Genomic DNA, 19111 nt, shown 5'->3' with positions numbered 1-19111 from the left:
AGACCTGTCTACTCTTCCCTCTGGAGCAGCCGTTGCGGCCTTCGCTTGCCCTCACAGCCCTCCGGTATGGACAACGGCAACACAACCCATCCGCTCACGGCATCATAAAATACTGTTGTGGATTTTGCCTGGATCGTGAATAGTCACCAGAGCGATCCCAAGATCATTACCCGCCTTCGGAGCGACAATGTCTAAGTTTGGCTTGATAATTACACCAGAGTGTGCTCCTTGAAACGCGGCGATGACTCCTTCTAGCTACTCAGCGTTGTGTTCTATTTGACTGACGTCGCGAAAAAGCGTTTTCTTAATCACGAGGAACACATCCCTGACTGTCGAACATTCACGGGCAACTGGAGAAAATTTTCGGCATGCCAGTTGGTCGTTCTGAGCTGCCAAAGAAGAAGCTTGCTGTTAGTCTAAAGTAGCCTGGTGAGTGCTGCACATCGTACACCAATAATATTTTAGCCCATTGCCGCAACGTTCCTACTGCTCTGACAGAACCAGACCGCGTTTTTGATATTCTTACCAACATCGGAAGTGGCGCTTTCAACGTCTTGCTGGCTCACAATCCCTCCACTGTGTCAGCCTTATAACTACCTGCCAACACCTGGGCGAACTTACGTCGTGCAGCCTACAGCAAGACAACATCAATGACGGCGCTGTCATTGATGGTACTCTCTGCTCCAGCGAACTTGCCCCAGTCCATTCACCTTGACCTGTTTCTGTGTTTGGGCATTTGTCTACATAGACTCATTTTCTCAACCACCTTGTTATCGACCATCCTGGCGTTCTTTGAGTCCAGTCTGCTAGTACTGCGGAATCTGCCGTCACATTTCCCTTGTCTGTCGCCGGCGCAAACAAAACAAACAGCGGGATTGTGATATATTCGGGAGTGCCCGCCTGCGCAAGCCTGGGGCTTCTACAATGCCTTTGGTCTCCTTCGCCGCAGGATTATGTTATGTTATCGTCTCCGCAAAGTGACAACTCCGTACATCGGCTCCCCTCTCCGTGGAGCCAACGATAGTATCATCACACCCACAGGCCAATGCATAGCGTGCATTCTCATTGATGACCAAAGGCATTGTAATGAGGTTTTGTGATTCTGTTGTCCGTTAAAAACTGATTTTAGGCTGGGACTTTATTGTCGGCATCTGCCGTTATCTCGCCACGACCGCTGTATATACATTGCGGACACTGAGCTCCAATCCGATTCTGCCTCCTCCCCACTGCGTGTACTCTCTGCCCGTAACTACGTTTTGAGTAATCTCAGTGAACACCTCATGCTTGTTAACCTGGATTATACAGTCCTCCCCTCGCCGCTAATTCGTTGATGGACTTCTTTCCTTCTAATCTATATCATTCCCTTTTCAGATTTAGACTAATTGGAGACCTTACCATCCTGTGGTTACTGCTTTGCACTTTTCCGATTGCTTCTACATCCTCCATAATGACGAGATTTGAACCCAGTATTAAGTTAATTTCATTTTTAGTCTCGCCGTAAGCATTGTTCCATGTCCACTTCCGATTATTCCGTTTGCTGAAGAAGGTATTTATGATTCCTAAACTATTGCGCTCTGCACACTTAACTAGTAACCCCCTGCTATTCCTTGAACCAATACCATAGTCACCCTTCTTTTCCCTACCTTGGCATTAAAGTCGCCCATTGGTACAGTATAGTGCGTCTTTACTTTTCGCATTGCCGATTCTACATCTTCGTAGAAGCTTTCAACTGCCTGGTCATCATAACTACATGTAGGTGTATAGGCCTGTACAACCTTCAGTTTATACCGCTTATTAAGCCTAGTTAGGATGCCAGCAACCCTCTCATTAATACTATAGAATTCATCTATATTACCCGCTATATACTTATTGACAAGGAAACCTACTCCTAGTTGTCGCCTCTCTGGTAAACCTCGATAACACAGTACATGCCCATCCTTCAGTACAGTATATGCCTCATTCGGCCTCTTAACCTCACTAAGCCCTATGACATCCGATTTATTACCTTCTAGATCCTCTAACAACACTGCTAAACTAGCTTCACTAGCTAACGTGCTAGCGTCAAACGTTGCCAGTGCCAATTTCCAATGGCGGCCTGTCCAGTGGAGTCAGGAATTTTTAGCACCCCCCTCTGCAACACATGCCTGACCGCCGCCTTGGTGAGTTGCTCCGCAGCCGCTGGTGGCTAAGGGCCGGGGTTTTATAGCACTCCTCATGGTCGGTTGTGACTATTTACTGCACCAGGGTGGCCAAAATATTGTTCTGGTGACGCGCTGCCGGAGGTATTCACCGGCATCAGGTCGCATCCCAGACCTGTAACTATGAATATGTTTAGCCTAAAAATTTTTGAGTAAATCGCAGTACTGTTGAAGGCTGCATGTCTCGTCATCAGATTACCTCCATGAAACAAATCTAATTTTTTCACTAGATGGTAAATCAAATCTTCAAAATAACTGTTTTCTTATTGGTACGTGGAAATGTATGATCGTAATCACTTAAGGTTGTTGAAAGAAACCTACCGACAACATTTACTGAAGGGAGAGGCAGGGAGAGGCACAAAAATAGCTGTCCATTTTCACGTCCATTGTTTGGGTATGCGTATCCTGCGTTCAAGTCCTCCACGAACCTCGGTACACTATGCTGTAGCCATACCACGCCATCTCTTTCTTTTGTGCCAGCCATGAGGATCCCTGTTACAAATAACAAAAATCAGTGCTTCTTGCTCTTCAAACTTTTTCAGCAGGAGCAAACGCGCCTATATTGTTTCAGACTTGGCTCAGCTTGGCTAGTAACCTTTCCCCAATTGCGTTGATTTCTGGCTGGCGGAAGAAAAGCATGAAGCATCTACGTAACCAGTATAGCATGACGTGGTTTACTTGAAAGGTGAGGTTTATTCGAGTTGCCTGTTGAAGTAGAGTAGTGGGAGAGCTTTTCACTGGCACTCGCTCTGGCAGTTATTTCTAGTTTCGTTTCAATTTGGATTTAAATCCTGGGAAACTGTGACTGGTCTCTTTTTCTTCGGATACAGAGCCCAGCCGAACGTATGAATAATATTACGTTTTGAAATGTGGTTTGCGCGCCCACCGCTATTGTTAGACATGCGGCATTAGGATCAGATTTCGATTGTGTTATCTACTTATAAATTTAGCCACTTTTACCATCACTTTATTGCTAGCATTCAGGATGTAGTAATGAAGTCAGAAAAAGAATACTAATTATTAAGGAGACACTAAGTCTCCTTCCTTTTTTTATAAAGATGCGCAAATATTGCCAGCCATCTAGAACGTCCCCTGAAGATCTTTGTTCACCGGCAGGCCATTCCTTACTCACTTAAAAACGAAACCAATTTCGTGCGATCGTCAAGTCGATTATGATGAAAAATTACTTCACTTTTCAGCGCTTATTGAATTGGTTTTTATGAAAAACTCAAGATGACAATTGTTTTATGGCATCATCTTCTCTCAAATTCTCTATCAGATTATAATTTCATCGTCATCATAATCAGCCAGACTTTGCGCAATGTATTGCGAACGCATCTCGCATTTTGCTACAATTAACCCGCAGCTGTGCAACCTGCATCCAATTAACCCCTGCTCATCCATCAAATTAATTATCTGCTGCCCCTTGCTATGCTTTGCTCTTCTTGGAATCCAGTTTGGTACCTTTGGCGACCATCGGTAATCCTCCCTTCACCGTACATGGCCAGTCCATGTCCTTTTCGTTCTGATTTCCACTAGAATGTCATTAACTGGAGTTATTTCTCTGACGCGCTCTTCACGCTTCCTATTTCTTAACATTACACCTACCATACTTCTTCCCATAGCTCTCAACGTTGTCCACAACTTCGGCAGCACACCTTTTGTTAGCTTCCACGTTTCAGCCCCACAGGTGAGTACTAGTAACTTAAAACGTTTTAGATTCCTCTTCAACGACACCGGAATGTTGCCAGTCACAATCTGCGAATAGATGCCAGACGAGCTGTGACATGGTATCTCAGTGCTATTTTCATATTTATATCCCTTTCGTGGTCCGGATCTGCAATTACTACCTGTCATAAGTTTACATAATCGCCTAACACTTCCAGTGGTTGGCTGCATATTGCAAACTGCTATTCCTTTTCGAGACTATTTAATATTAACTTAGTGTTCCGCGTATTAATTGTAAAGAGATCATGACAGCTAACAGCTGAGCGTAAACGGATTATTGCAATTCACTCCTTACTCGTTATATTATAAATCCTCGAAATTTGAGCTCATTCTGTGCAGTGGATAGCTTTAAATATAATTTTTATTATTATTATTATTATCGGAATCAGCTTTCTCGTCTGGCAACCATTGGCCGCTGACGTGATTACAAGATATCAACTCCATGTCGTCTGCTATTCGCGGTCATGGCTGCACTCTAGCATGCGCGCGTGAATGGTGGTTACTAAGTTTTTTTACATAGCTTTTGCTGTGACTGGTTGTATACTGCTCTTTCGCACAGCACAAAATGCAAGCCGAGCTAACAATACCAAAACTATTCACTTCTTTTCGCACCGGCGGCATGTTTATTTGTTTTCAAACTACAACTGCAAGAAGCGCAGTAAATGCTACGTCTCCTGTCTGCGCCGGGTATACACACATGCGGCGCCCACCGCTGCCGGCTGCGATCGCTAGACAGGGTCTCATAAAGACGCTTCCCATTCAATTTGCATTCGGTTTGTGAGGATATCAGTCGTCTATTTGGGGTCGCTATAATGCCAGAACTACACTTGATGGCGATATGCGACCGCTGAAGGTTGCGAATGAGCGCTCCGTAATCACCGAAACTCAACCCAAGCCCCGCGTACTTAAGCTAGGCCTACTCGTCGCTGAGCGAACCGGCAGTTTGGCGCCAACTAACATTTCTGGCCAAGGTGATTGCTGATGGCAAGGGGAAACATAGAAAGTGTAGCTTCTTGTTTTCCTTTTTCTAACGCGGTTGAGCTAAAGACAAGCGTGTACGTTCACTCATCAGGTTTCAAGTTCTTGCTCGACCTCCGATCCAACCAAAACAGATCCGACGATCATCCGCTGATCAGTTCCATTAGCGTCGCGAGGCAGAACACATCACACTACGGGAATTGGCTACCGTTGGCCGCGCTGGCATCGTCGCCGGTGTAATGCAAAAGATCAGTGCGTCAATAAGATAAGGGACCTAACTGCGCAGCCTACTGACTGTGAGCGTGCCTTATGTTGAAGAAAACATGCTTTACTTTATATGCTTTCGTGCGGTAACATCTTCATCAAGCACTTTTGCATGAGGGACGACCACTGTGTGAATCGTTAAAAATAAAGACGCGTGCTTTCATATTGCAGCCTGCATAGCAGACGACGCTCCACCGCGTAACCTGTGTGACGTCACACAAGCATTTCAAAATGGTGGTCGTGAGAGAAGCTTCCCGATTCTATCGCGTTTTTTGTAATACGCGCCGCGCGCAGGCACTAAGTTCTGTGGCCATAATCACAGACCTGTATATTATTCATAGAAGTATAAAACGGCAATACCTCGAACGCCAATGTCATCACCCCTTTAAGGTCTACTTTGGCTTTTTTTTCTGCCTAGACCATGTATCATATTTGCAGTTTATACCTCTATGTTATTTAATACGGCAATCTCATCAGAGAATCACACATTGCTCCACCAGTGTGTCTTCAAATACCTTTATTCAAGCTTCGAATAGCACTGAGTAGATTGTGCTTCCTCACCTAACACATTTCCTTATAGGAATTGTATCTTTTGTTTTATCCAGAACAATATTGTCGTTCTACCCTTTTGTGACACAAAAAAAAAGAGGCAATACTCTATGAATAACGTAAGATCGCCAAGGTATACAACTCTGCTTTTTTCCACTGTGGACTTTACAATCATGATGTTTCAGTTATATATTTTGATAATTTGAAAAATATGCATATTTATTAAGCTAGGGAATTTGCATGAAAGATTCTGATGTTGTGCTTTCTCGATCGAGAATGCTACGCAGTGAAATCCAAATGTAAGGGCTTATTAGTGACGAACTTTCTTCGCTTTTGAAAGGTGTAGCAATATATCAACAACATTCATTCAAGTGCCAAGCAACAGCTTTGATTTTGCCAAGCTGGTTACCATATAGCAACGGTGATGGCAACCATGGTCGAGTCACCGAAACTACGAGTGTCCGGCAACTTGCAGAAAAGTACTTTTGTGACAGAACCCCTCGCCCTTACTGCCTTAAGCGCCCTATGCACTCTTACAGCCCTCCTGAGTTTTAATAATATAGCTTGAGCGTCAATCAAACTGCTGGTGGGCTCCTCATAACGGCGATAAGTGTTGAATTCGGCCAGATTTCGCGCGCGCGCACGAAGACAGAGTATCCTGTGCTATGCAGTTCTGATCACGAGAACACGCGACCTCCAAAATATATTTTCACACAAAAAAAGCGGACAGTAGAGTCCACGTACTTTGCCTGGTGCCTCTTTTTAGCGTGTCCCCACCTTACATAGGGCTGTACCAATCAGAAGGCTCTCATTCTGTGCCATGCTTTTCGCGTGCTGTGAATAATTTCTCTTATTTTTTATTATCTCAACACTGTTTAGGTAGTGTGGCAAAAAAAGAAAATCAGTCCAGGTGTCAGACCATATTCATGCACATGTGATCTACTGCCCTTCGCGTTTTAGCGAACAGACATTGTGATCGGAACAGCGTAGCAATCGGCCCTCTCTCTTAGTGCACTTTCACGTACTCTAGCCATGTTTCACGCTTAAAGCCGTTATAAGGCGCTGACGAGCAGTTTGGTCGACGCTCGCGCTATATTGTTAAAAATCAGGGCAGCGGTACTACCTCACTAAATGATCTCCATTAGGCGCCAAACATACTTCTCGTTCGTATCAAAATTGTGACCCCCGTGCTCCTACGTTAGCGTTCGGAGCGGCATCATACAAATTTGCTTCCTGATTTTAGTCACGTTAGAAACTCGTTTGCGATAGATATTGGAAGTGACGATGTATGAAATTTCCGCTTTTGGCCATGTAGTAAATACCTTAACATCGATAAACTCTCGGTCAACCATTGAATAATTCGTAAGTATTATTCTGTTATATCGGATTTGTTTTTATAACGTGAACAATAATTTTCATCATGTACACGGGGCAAATTTGCAGTGATTTTATATTACTGCTATCAGCGACGATTCCTATTACTGTACACGCATTTGAAATAAAATAGAAATACCTAAATATTTCACTAAGTATTCAGTAATTAGCTTTGTTGAGGAAAGGCCCTCAAATATGAATAGGCATTTAGTTAAGCTTTGAAATACACATATTCATATTATGACCGTGCAACCATATGTGGAGGTCATAATAATAGCTATACAACTGAGATAGCCGACTGCAATGTTTATTGCCTACCCATCATGACTCGAATCTGCAAACGTGTTTATTTCGACTGCTTTCTCGAATATTTGTACTTGCGTTAGCGGTCTTCTAACATACGTCTCTACACAACAAGGTGTCTGTCTCTCCGCGTCAAATGGCTGCTCGTTGATGTCTTCCACAAAAGTGCGCATGAGTGACAATCGATACGTACTGAAAGTAAATTGAAACTGCTGTTGTCATTTACGTTCCTATCAATTGTGCCCGCGACAGCGCATTTTCCATAAAAAGGGTTTGAAATATGCTGCAACCAATTCACTGCGTTTATGATCAGCATTCTATAATTATTTTGCGGCAGAACGTCTTAAACGATGATGCAATAAAATATACCATGGGCGTACCTTTCGAGTGTCCGCCCCTTGTCCCGTGATAGTTGCCTGGCAGTTGATCATTATAAGCGACGTATGCCACACTCTAAAGAAACAAAACTTGTTATATACAGTTTCAGTATAATAATATTGTAAGGTACATTTAAGCTCCGCCTTTAAGAGTATGACGAGGTACCAGTCAGAGCATCTGCTAAATTCCCCTGTTCTGTGGCAAGAAATACATTGGCCAGACCGGGAGATATACCAACGACAGGATAAGGAAACACGACACTATACAACATTGGGCAAGTCTGGAACTGATCTTGCCTTGCACTGTAAGGACTGAAGCTTATAAATGTAAGAGAGAAAAGTGCCGAGCACACCTTAATTACATAGCACTTTTAAGAAAGGATAAGAATAAGTTGATGAGAAAGATTTTGGAAGCACGGGCGATAAAAGAGACTAGTAAGGATTGTGTTAGTACACCTTCCGTCCTCTTATTGAACAAATAGAAACAATTTATCATTGGGAGGACAGTGAAAAATTAAATGAAGTGCCCATGGAAGAAGTTGAGAAAGAAGGAGGCTTGCGAATATACGTAATTAGTTTTCAGTGCGGCATCCTCATTCTATACATGCGCGCGCGCGCGCGCGCGCGCGCGTGTGTGTGTGTGTGTGTGTGTGTGTGTGTGTGTGTGTGTGTGTGTGTGTGTGTGTGTGTGTGTGTGTGTGTGTGTGTGTGTGTGTGTGTGTGTGTGTGTGTGTGTGTGTGTGTGTGTGTGTGTGTGTGTGTGTGTGTGTGTGTGCGCGTGTGTGCCTTCTCTTTGAATTTGCCGTCTATTCAGCTGCGTGCATGGGTGCATCATAATGACAGATATATTAGCGGCCTAATCGGTGCTAGCCTAGATTACTCCACAGCAGGTATGCATGCTTTCGCACCATATTTTGCAGCCATAAATATATCTAGATTTGTGAGGAATCATTTTTCACGCGTGGGCTGTGTGCTGTCCCGCAGGAGAGCGAGTAATAGCACATGGTAACTGAAGAGACTCGTTCATGCGCGTTACATTTACATGTCTCGCAAAGATGTAATCACTGAAAGATGAACTTCTAGTAGTGTATTTCGGAATAACAGCTTGTGGGGCGAGTTATTGACGGACTTGGTTTTGTATTTGTTGATTGGGTGCTACCTAGGATGTGAGAGGTGCTAACTTTTATTGTTGACCAGACATATCAGCTTGGGTTAGAAGAGGTGTGGAAGTATGATTTAATTGGGAGTGGAGGAGGAAGTTAGGGCTGAGTGTGAAAAAGTAAGTTTGGGTTTCGTTTATCACTACAGTTTGTAGTGTGCGCCTTTGTTGTGTTCCTTTTTACGTGTTTGTCTACGTGGCGCCGCAGTTCTGGGTGGGTTCTAGTAGTAGCTCGGAATTAGTCATTAACAGTTGTGACCCTGTGTAGATCGCGTATGTACACTGGCAACAATTGTGATTCTTTTGCGTCGACATTATAGTAACCGCAGATGTTGAGCTGGGCGTCCAGTGCCTTCAAAAGGTATGAGGTCATATTCGCGTAGATCATGAAAGCCATAGCCATCATGTTTTTACACGCTGTAACCTCGTCTCGTCTGCGGACGTCGCACTTGACGGTACACATACCTTCGCACATGAGCTTTGACATTTACAGAGCTGCGCTGTCAAGGCTACAAGACTCGTTTTCTTTGCACCTTTCGTAATTGGCGACGTCAGCAGCTCTGACGTCGAGGCGTTTGAGGAAGCGAAACACAAACCAGTCCACCAAGTCCGTCAATCTTGTCATTCTTGTTTCTATCTCCACAACTGTTGTATAATGACGTTGAAGGTGCCAGTCGCCTTCACATGAAAGGTCTGAAAGGTCGACAAAAACGGCGGCCACATGCGCACTAGGAACTCTCCCAGACCATATTGCGCCTTCCGCAGTTCTGTTACTGTAATTAATAAAACGAACACTGCTCGCGGTTTTTACTGCTTCCCTGGACGATATTTGAAGTAATAGTTCATACAACAATAACGAGAATTTTAGAAACTCTTCTTAGCTTTTTACGAAACATATAGTTGTCCTCTAGCTTTGGAGGACGGAACATTGATAGGCAATCAGAAATGAAGATGCAATTGTTATATGCATTCCTGTATTAACTTTGTCCTCATCTGTTTTGTTTTTTTTTTTCAATGCGAGGCTACAGTCCCGTCTAAAAACTTTGTTTAATATATTTCTCTTTACAATTTGTAGAAGGAATCAAAGAGGATAAAAGTGAATAAGATGAAACTGGTATAGGCAGGTAAAAAGAATACTTTCTCTTGTAATGAATAAGCACCCACAAAGCCTGTGCAAGGATGAGAAAGGCACGGTTCACAGAAATAAATGACAGAGACAAATACCAAAAATGAGGTCACAAGCGATTACGTATACATAAGAAAATCCTTCATAAAAAATTTTCGCACATTGCCAGGTAATGCAAGGAGAGTAACGGATATATTAGAAAAATGATTTTGCTGGTATTATCAAGGCTCGTTGACAGTGGGAAATCCAACTTGGTGACACCTATCAGCGTGCAAGAGATAGTAAATGTCATATATGAAATGACCACAGAAAAATCTTCGAGTTCAAATAGAATGGGCGCAGCTTCTTATAAAGCCTTAAATTGTGAGGCTGTACAGGCGGTTTACTGAGTTTTTAGCTAGGCGAAGGTTAAGAAACTTAAGGGTCATTTCAATGGACCCACGTTGATTTCATACCATGTAACGATGACCAATCAAAATCATTTCAGTGAAGACATACGGGCCAATACAGTCGCCAATTTGGCTTAATAATTTTAACGAAGCTCCAGCTAACAGATGAGAAAAGGTGTTAAATGACGATGTAGTGCCGTATAAACAAGGTGAATTTGAGGGCAAAGGATACATACTAATGATCATATAGGCGCAAGAATTTGGGAATGCTGCATCCCTTATAACACCACTTTAGAATGTTACAACTAGACCTGAAGAAGGCGTTTGACTGGCTAATTATAATTTTCAGTATTGAATCGCGCCAATGGTGTTAAATTCGTATCAAGGGGCGTTCAAATGTCTTATACAAAATGCGTCACTTCAACAGTGTTAAATAAAAGGCTACTAAAAGTCTTTAGGATAAAAAAACCTGTAAACAAGGATCCCCGCGGTCTCCTCTGTTTTTATAATAATAATGATCTTTATTTTTTTTTTTGTTACAAGGCAGTTCACCTTACCACGTACATGGAGGGAATTTGTTTAAAAGGTGGTCGCATGAAAGGACTCTTGGATATAGACTTATCAGAAGAGAAGTAAAGCTACTGTCGCATCATGCTGATGTCGCCGTTTTCAAGTGTGATAAAGCTTTTGAGAGCCATCAGAGTTGTTACTCGATTTTATAAGAAAACGGCCAGCAAAGTCAACTACGACAAATGTTGGGGCTCTGGCATGGGCTTGGTACAACGCACCTTCAAGGGTACGAATGATGTCTTGAGGGGTGAATGCGACCGCGCGCAAATTAAAATATCAAAGTGGTGTGAATTGATCTATTGATGTTTGCACATTCAACAGCACGTAATTTGTTCATTGTGTTGAAGTTCTGGTACGCAACACAAGCACTATCCATGTCATCGTTATTCCTGCGGAAAATTCACGGACTTTAATCTCTGGTTTTGTTTGGGAGGGAACAAGATTTTAAACTTTTTTGGCTCAGTGGAGAATGCAGGGCTTGGTTTCACTCATTTAATTTTGCAGCAAATAGTGTACGGGTGGATGTTTCTAAGTAATCAAAGCAAGCCATTTAAGCTTTAAGTTTTTTAGGCTCGGCTGTGTAATGACGTACATTATCATTCAGTGCCGCCTAGCAACACCAAAATCAGAACACTATGTATGTTTTTTGCGCTACATTATGTTTTCCCATCACTGCAGTAACTCACATACATATGTACAAAGACATATTTGATGTATCATGGCTATATTCGTGTGTCATTCATTACACCGTAGTGAAGAAGTTAAGAGTGTTAAAAAGATTTAAAACATGCCACCACGACTACCACCAAAATGTTTCCACTTGCTTTTACTCTGTGATACATAACTCGTTACACACTGGTTGAGGGTAAAAGGCTATTTCTTCTTGTAGCCGTTATGCTACTTCATATCCATAAACCAGAAACCAAATACTACATTTTTTTTAATTCTAGAACGTAGTATTTCTCAGGAATATTGGGCTAAAACTTAAAAAGAAGTAAACAAGCTTCAAAACTAGCCATGTTACCGTACGGCCTACCATGTTTTATTACCTTTCAGTTCTTCCTGTCCATATTCTAGGGAATGTCCCGTAAGACGTATGCATCCTTTTTAAAACAATAAACTTTGTAATAAAAGAAAAATGAAATAGTTTTCGAATTGGCCAACCTCCCGAGTGGTAAACTACCCAATTACAAACGTAAAGTCCTCACCTTGTCCCGTGTCTTCCCAATTATTGGCGCCAGAGTCTCTTTAATAGGATTTAGTTTTGGAAAATATATGTCAGATGGGAGTAAAGTCCAAAAACCTTTTCGATATCCACTGTCATAGTATACCATTTCACCTCCATTGAGAGACATAAAGCCATTTATGTTTTTCGTTTTGGGCAGCTTGTAGAGAACAAACCTAAAAATAATTCACAGACGATCAACGAGATACATGCGGTAGGCACGGCAGAGCGTCACGTTTTTGTCATTTGCGAAGTTAATAAGATGTCGCCTATACAAAGAATTGTTAGTTATTAATATTGCTGGTTTCTGAACTATTATTTAGGATACATTTTTTCTTCTAGGTGATTCAGAACAAACGGGATACCCAGTAGCCGCACATATTGATACGTGGCAAGGTTAGTCCACGAAGGTTAGTCCAGCAAGACTCAGCAAACCAAACAGAAGCACAGCAGCGGCGACAGTCTTTAAGCACCAAACGTTGCTACCACTTTGTCTTCTTCTGGGTCACTGTTGCTGATCGTTGTCTTCTTCAACGTCTAGCGATGCAGGGCATATATGTCACATTACCCCCCACGAAAAGCGCAGTCCCGGTGCACATTAGGACGAACTACTGCAGGGGTAGTTCGATTCATTCTTGCGACATGAACAATCTCGGTGCGTGGCGTAAAGGACTGTCGCGGCGGACGTACAGGGGCGACCTCGAATGTCACAGGAGTGACTGGCCGTAAAACAAGGTAGGGTCCTGCGTAGCGTGGCAAGAGCTTCTCACACAGCCCAACTTTACGAGCGGGAATCCAGAGCAAGACGAGAGAGCCCGGAGAGTAGTGGACATCCCGGTGGCGAGAATCACGGCACCGTTGTTGAGAATCTTGGGAGGAGGCCAGTCGGCGGCGTTAGCTCGGGAAATGGCGTCACGAACGTAGCAACTGGCGTTAGCGGTGGCAGGCAGTACGCTGTCAAACGGAAGGGGAGGGTCACGGCCGTATAAAAGATAAAACGGTGGTAGCCCATTGTGTCGTGACGAAAGGAATTGTACGCGAATGTTACAAACGGCAAAGTAATATCCCAGTCACGGTGATCATCCGAGACATACATTGACAGCATGTCCGTGAGCATGCAGTTAAGGCGTTCGGTGAGGCCGCACGTTTGTGGATGGTAAGCGGGGGTAAAATAGTGCTTAATGGAGCAGTACCGAAGAATTTCATCGACTACTCGAGCAAGAAAGCAACGGCCACGGTCAGTGAGCAGCTGGCGTGGACCACTATGGAGCAGGATGACGTCGTGGAGAAGAAACGCAGCCACGTCAGTTGCACTGCTGGTGGGTATCGCTCTGTTTACAGCATAGTGCGTAGTATAATCCGTGGCCACCGCAATCCATTTATTCCCCGACGCAGAAAGTGGGCAAGGCCCGAGGAGGTCAAAGCCAGCTCGGGAAAATAGGTCTACTGGGATGTTGATCGGCTGCAGGGATCCCGCAGGCATTACCGAGAGCTTCTTCCGTCGCTGACACTGGTCACAAAAAGCCACGTAACGACGAACAGAGCGATAAAGGCCTGGCCAAAAGATTCGGCGGAGGACGCTATCGTACGTACGAGATACGCCAAGATGACCCGCTTTGGGTGCGTCGTGCAACTGTTGAGGAACGGTGGTGCGCAGGTGTTCGGGAACTACGAGCAGAAGCGCGGCGCCAACTGGTCGCATATTCCGCCGGTATAAGGTGCCGTTGTGGAGCACAAACAGAGCAAGGGTAGCATCAAGGTGATCAGTGCTGAGGCGATTGATAATGCGGCAAAGCTTGGGATCTAAGCGCTGCTCGTGGCGAATGTTTGAAAGGTCAGAGATGGCCAACACATAACTGTCATCGTCGCACTCGCTCGCAGGTGGCGGATCTACCGGGTTGCAATCGGCGTCAGCGTGGAGCCGGCCAGACTTGTGGACGACAGAAAAAGTGTATTCCTGAAGATGGAGGGCCCGACGACCCAGGCGACCAGTAGGGTCCTTCAGCGTAGAAAGCCAACATAAGGCATGATGGTCGTTTGATGACGGAGAACGGGTGGCCAAACAAGTAAGAGCGAAACTTTGTAATGGCCCAGACGAGGGCTAAGCACTCACGTTCTGTGATAGAGTAGTTCCGTTCAGCCGCAGAAAGAAGGCGACTGGCATAAGCAATGACGCGAGTGCGACCCATCTGCTGTTGGGCGAGTATGGCACCATTACCGTGACCACTGGCGTCGGTGCGTACCTCCCAAGTGCCGAGGGATTGAAGTGTGCCAGGACGAACGGTTTGGTGAGGGCTGAAATGAGCGCAGAAAAGGGTTGGGAGTGTTCGTGGTGCCAGCAAAATGGAGCGTCGTTCTTCAAAAGATTCGTGACTGGACGAGCCGTCTCCGCAAAATTGGGTACAAACCGCCGAAAATAGGAGCAAAGCCCAAGAAAACTACGCGCGTCCCTGGTACTGCGGGGGGTAGGAAATGCACTTACAGCACGTATTTTGTCTGGATCCGGTTGAACGCCGCGGGCGTTGACCACGTGACCGAGCACCTTGAGTTCACGTCGGCCGAAGCTACATTTGTTCGAGTTCAGCTGAAGGCCAGCTCTTCGAAAGACGCCAAGAATGGCATCGAGGCGATGGAGATGGCTGTCGAATGTAGAAGAAAATACAATGACGTCATCGAGATAGCACAAGCACGTCGTCCATTTCAAGCCGCGCAAGAGGGAGTTCATCATGCGCTCGAATGTTGCGGGCGCATTACACAAGCCGAAAGGCATCACCTTGAATTGATACAGGCCATCGAGAGTGACGAAGGCGGTCTTCTCTCGATCCCGTTCGTCGACTGCGATCTGCCAATAACCGGTACGACGATCAATGGAAGAGAAATAGCTGGCACCGTGCAACCAGTCGAGGGCATCATCTATCCTGGGGAGCGGGTAAGCATCCTTCTTTGTAATTTTGTTGAGGTGTCGGTAATCAACGCAGAATCTACAGGTATTTTCTTCTTTTTAACAAGCACAACAGCGGACGCCCAGGGACTGTTTGAAGGCTCTGTAATGTTTTTTGCTAACATCTTGTACACTTCATCTTGTATGACGCGTCGTTCAGAAATGGCGACTTAATAAGGTCTTCTGTGAATTGGGCGGGCGTCTCTGGTATCGATACGATGTGTAACGAGGGACATTTGTCTTAAGGGGCGGTCACCAAAATCGAAAATATCGCTGTACGAAGTCAGAAGACTCGTAAGTGCTGTAGCACCGCCAGGCGTAAGTTAGGTGCAACCATTCCTGATATACGGGCCTCCGGAAGTGGGGACGGTGCAGATCGTGTCGACACTTTAAGTAGGGTCAGGTAAAAGAGCGGCCACTGTGACGTCAGACAGTGGGGTCAACTCGGCGAGAGTAATGCCCAAAGGAAGAGCGTGCACAAAAAGGCCGAAGTTCAAGACTGGAATATAAGCGTTGTTTTTTCTACGTGCACGATGTTATGAGGGAGAGTGATTCTACGCTGCAGTGTCACGTCGGTTATGGGGCAAACAACGTAGTCGCCGTCAGGAACAGAGGGGAAAGGCGACATGGGCACATACACTGCAGCTTCTGGTGGCAGACGAGTAAATGTAGAAAAGTATCAGAGGCCTGTTTGTCACGACAGAGTGGCAGGTCCAGATGAAGCAGTCCAGAAGAACAGTCAATGAGCGGAATGTGCAGAAGAACAGGAATGTGCAGTTAAAAAGTCGAGTCCTAATATAACGTCGTGAGGGCAATTGGTGAGGACTGTATATAGCACGGCGATATGTGCTGATGGCAACACAGTAGCTGTGTTGCCATCAGCAACACGAGCGGCAGATGAGGAAGCGGGTGTGAGGGCTTTGTTTAAGCGTTGACGGAGCGAGGAACTGAGGACGGAAATCTGGGCGCCAGTGTCAATAAGGGCAGAAACTGAGACTCCGTTCACAAAAGTGTCAATGAGGTTACGTCTGGGAGCGAGGCTCAGTTCCGAGTTGACAGTCCGGGTCGGTAATGCAGCGTCACTCCCGGGCGCTGCACTCGCTAGTTTCCCGAGTAGGTACCGGCGTATGATGGGGAGGAGTTGCGACGAGGCACCGATGAACGGGATCGACGAGACGGTGGAGATGGAGATCGGCTGGAGTGAGGGACACTTGAGACGGCTTCGGTGTGAAGTTCATGTGGGTGAGGAGGGAAGTGTCCAGGTCCATCATATGCGGGCCGGAGCTGTTCAGGTTGGGCAGGAAAGCATCGAGGTCCGTACTAGTACCGACGGTCAGCGTTGTAATAAGAACGAGAGGTGGGGAAGGTACGACTGCGGCAATAACGTGAAGTGTGGCCAGCTCGACAGCAGATAAAACAAATTGGCCTGTCATCTGAGGTGCGCCACTCATTAGGATTGCGAGAAACGTAGCGACGTAGGGGAGCCTGGCTAGTGGTTGCATCAGCCACTGCAGGAACAGGATGCGATGGTGACGAAGGCGGTATGGGGTTGGAGGAAAAACCGACGTTGGCAAGTTCCTGGCGGACAACAGCCTGTATCATGTGCACGGTGTCGGGCAGTGGAGATGGGAGTGGTGCAGGAGCTAAGGGCTCGACGTCTCGCCTGACGATCCGAGTCATGGTTGTGGACTGAGAAGGCTGTTGCAGAGGAGCCAGATTATTGCAGGATTATGTAGCTAACGTGTTCGGAAGGCGCTCAAAGCGATGTGCCAGGCGTCGTTGTTTAGCCTGCTCGAATCTTCGGCGAACTTGAAGCACCGACTCGACGGTAGAGGAATCCATGCAGAAGAGGATGTTGAACGCGTCATCTGCGATGCCCTTGAGGGTGTGCCCTACCTTTTCACATTCCAGCATGGAGCTGTTCGCCTTGCGACACAACGCGAGCACGTCTTGAATGTAGGCAAGGTAGGACTCCGTTGTGGATTGGGCGCGAGACGAAAGTTCGTTTTTGGCTGCGACAGCCCGTCCAATGGACTTCCTGAACAAGTCGAGAAGCTTTTGCTTGCAAAATTCCCAGGTCAGCAGCTCGTGCTCGTGATTTTGGAACCACTTGCAAGCGGTTCCCGCCAAATAAAAATTAGATTGGCCAGCATGATGGTCGCGTCCCAGTGATTGTTCCTGCTGCATCGCTCGTATTCATCCAGCCAGTCGTCAACATCTGTCTTGTCTTCGCCATTGAAAATGGGAAGGTGGCGGATTTTTGTGAGGACGAGTGGCGGCGCCGATGTTGTTAGCGGTGGTAGGAGCTGCCTCAGAGGTCATAGTGGCCGTTGTTGACGTTGTGATCCCAGGTAGGTGGCGGCCACTGCGAAAATCCAGCTTTCGGCTGCTTAAATGAATTTATGTGTGCACACGGGGATCTTCAGTCACCTCCACCAAGATGATACGTGGCAAGGTTAGTCCACGAAGGTTAGTCCAGGAAGACACACCACACCAAACACAGCAGCGTCGACCTTCTTCTTGTTGTTGTGGTTGTTGTTGCCCAAATAACTTATGGCACATACCCACAGAGGGGGATCGGCCAAGAATTGGGTAGCAAAGACAATTTTGCAGCACCAAACGTTGCAACCACTTTGTCTTCTTCTGTGTCACTGTTGCTGATATTTGTCTTCTTCAACGTCCAGCGATGCAGGGCATATATGTCACAATATTTTATCAGGTGATGGCTTCTGTCGGAACTCGGCTATCCAGAGGGCTGAATTATTCGACTTAGGTTTTAGAGACCACATGAGTAATATTAAGTTCGTCAATATTTCCATGATGTCGCTGTAGCGAAAATGAATAAATCGATTTGTTAACAATACTAGTAGCGCAATGAAGAACTGCAAACATGCTCCCAACTAAACAACTAGAAATATATGAAAGGAAATGAAATATATTTTATAGGCTGTCAGAAGCTAACATGTGCCCCAACTGAAGAATAAAATCAGTTTAAAATTATAGCGTCGCTAAAATATATCGTGAAAACGTGTATGATGCTAAGCACCACATCCTTAAGTGAGCTTAGTTGAAATACTCATACTGAAGAGATATCCAGGAATCTGCTGTCTGCTTTACGACCACTATTTCTCATTGGGCAGCACTGCCTATAGCTATTGGATTCCATGATCAACACATATTGTCCTATCGAAGCTTACAATTCCACGCCGGTAAGGGGGAAGTTTACTAAATATATATATATTACATCACATCACTTTATTTACCTTAAAGCCCTTTTGAAGGGTGTTACATAAATAGTGGGGTTTACAAAATGTAGGAGTAAACAGCGCTTGAAAATGATGATGAACATGTTATGGCAGCAATATTGTGGGGAAGGCAGTTCCAGTCAGCTGCTGCACGAGAACAAAATGCGTTGGCAAAAACAGTGGTACGGGCACGTGGACGGAAAACTTGAAGAGAATGACCGATGGGACCTGCGTTGTGGAAGTGCGCAGATGCATTGTTCTTGTTTTAGAGGTGAATAAAAGAACTTGTGAAATAGGACAAGACTGGCTATTCGACGGCGAGTAGAAAGATTATGTAGACCTGACTGCAATTTTAGGGATGATATGCTGATGTCGTACGAGTATGAGGAGTGAATGAATCTGGTAGCCCTGTTTTGAATAGCTTCGATGGCGTGTGTTAAGTATCCTTGATGAGAGCTCCAGATGGGTGATGCGTATTCAAGTTTAGTTCTAACAAGTGAGATGTATGGTTGTAGTCTTGCGTGTTATGGGGCTTCCCGCAAGTGACATTTTAAGAGACCTAGTGTTTTACTAGCGAATGATATCAGGTTAGTCATATGGAAACGCCAAGGTAAATCATTAGGAATGGTGACACCTATGTGTTTATATGACTGGACGAGGTCAGCTGGGGAGTTACAAACTTTGT

At 45.3% G+C, this 19111-nt stretch overlaps 1 protein-coding gene across 1 annotated transcript in view; it reads right to left on the bottom strand.

The window, feature by feature from the left end:
- The window catches only part of LOC146188362 (deoxyribonuclease-2-alpha-like), a 194675-nt gene that overhangs the window by 37635 nt on the left and 137929 nt on the right, over nt 1-19111 (bottom strand). Inside the window, exons 2-4 of the mRNA XM_084605033.1 lie at nt 12224-12416; nt 7775-7847; nt 2520-2690 (exon numbers count right to left, since the gene is read on the bottom strand). Coding sequence (XP_084461159.1) covers nt 2520-2690; nt 7775-7847; nt 12224-12416 — 437 coding nt within the window. The remainder of the gene's footprint in view (nt 1-2519; nt 2691-7774; nt 7848-12223; nt 12417-19111) is intronic.

Source organism: Amblyomma maculatum, chromosome 5, assembly GCF_055883805.1.
Source record: "Amblyomma maculatum isolate TAMU_Amacu chromosome 5, ASM5588380v1, whole genome shotgun sequence".
Lineage (NCBI taxonomy): Eukaryota > Metazoa > Arthropoda > Arachnida > Ixodida > Ixodidae > Amblyomma > Amblyomma maculatum.
The sequence above is the reverse complement of the archived record's forward strand: the minus strand, read 5'-3'. Positions and strand labels throughout refer to the sequence as shown.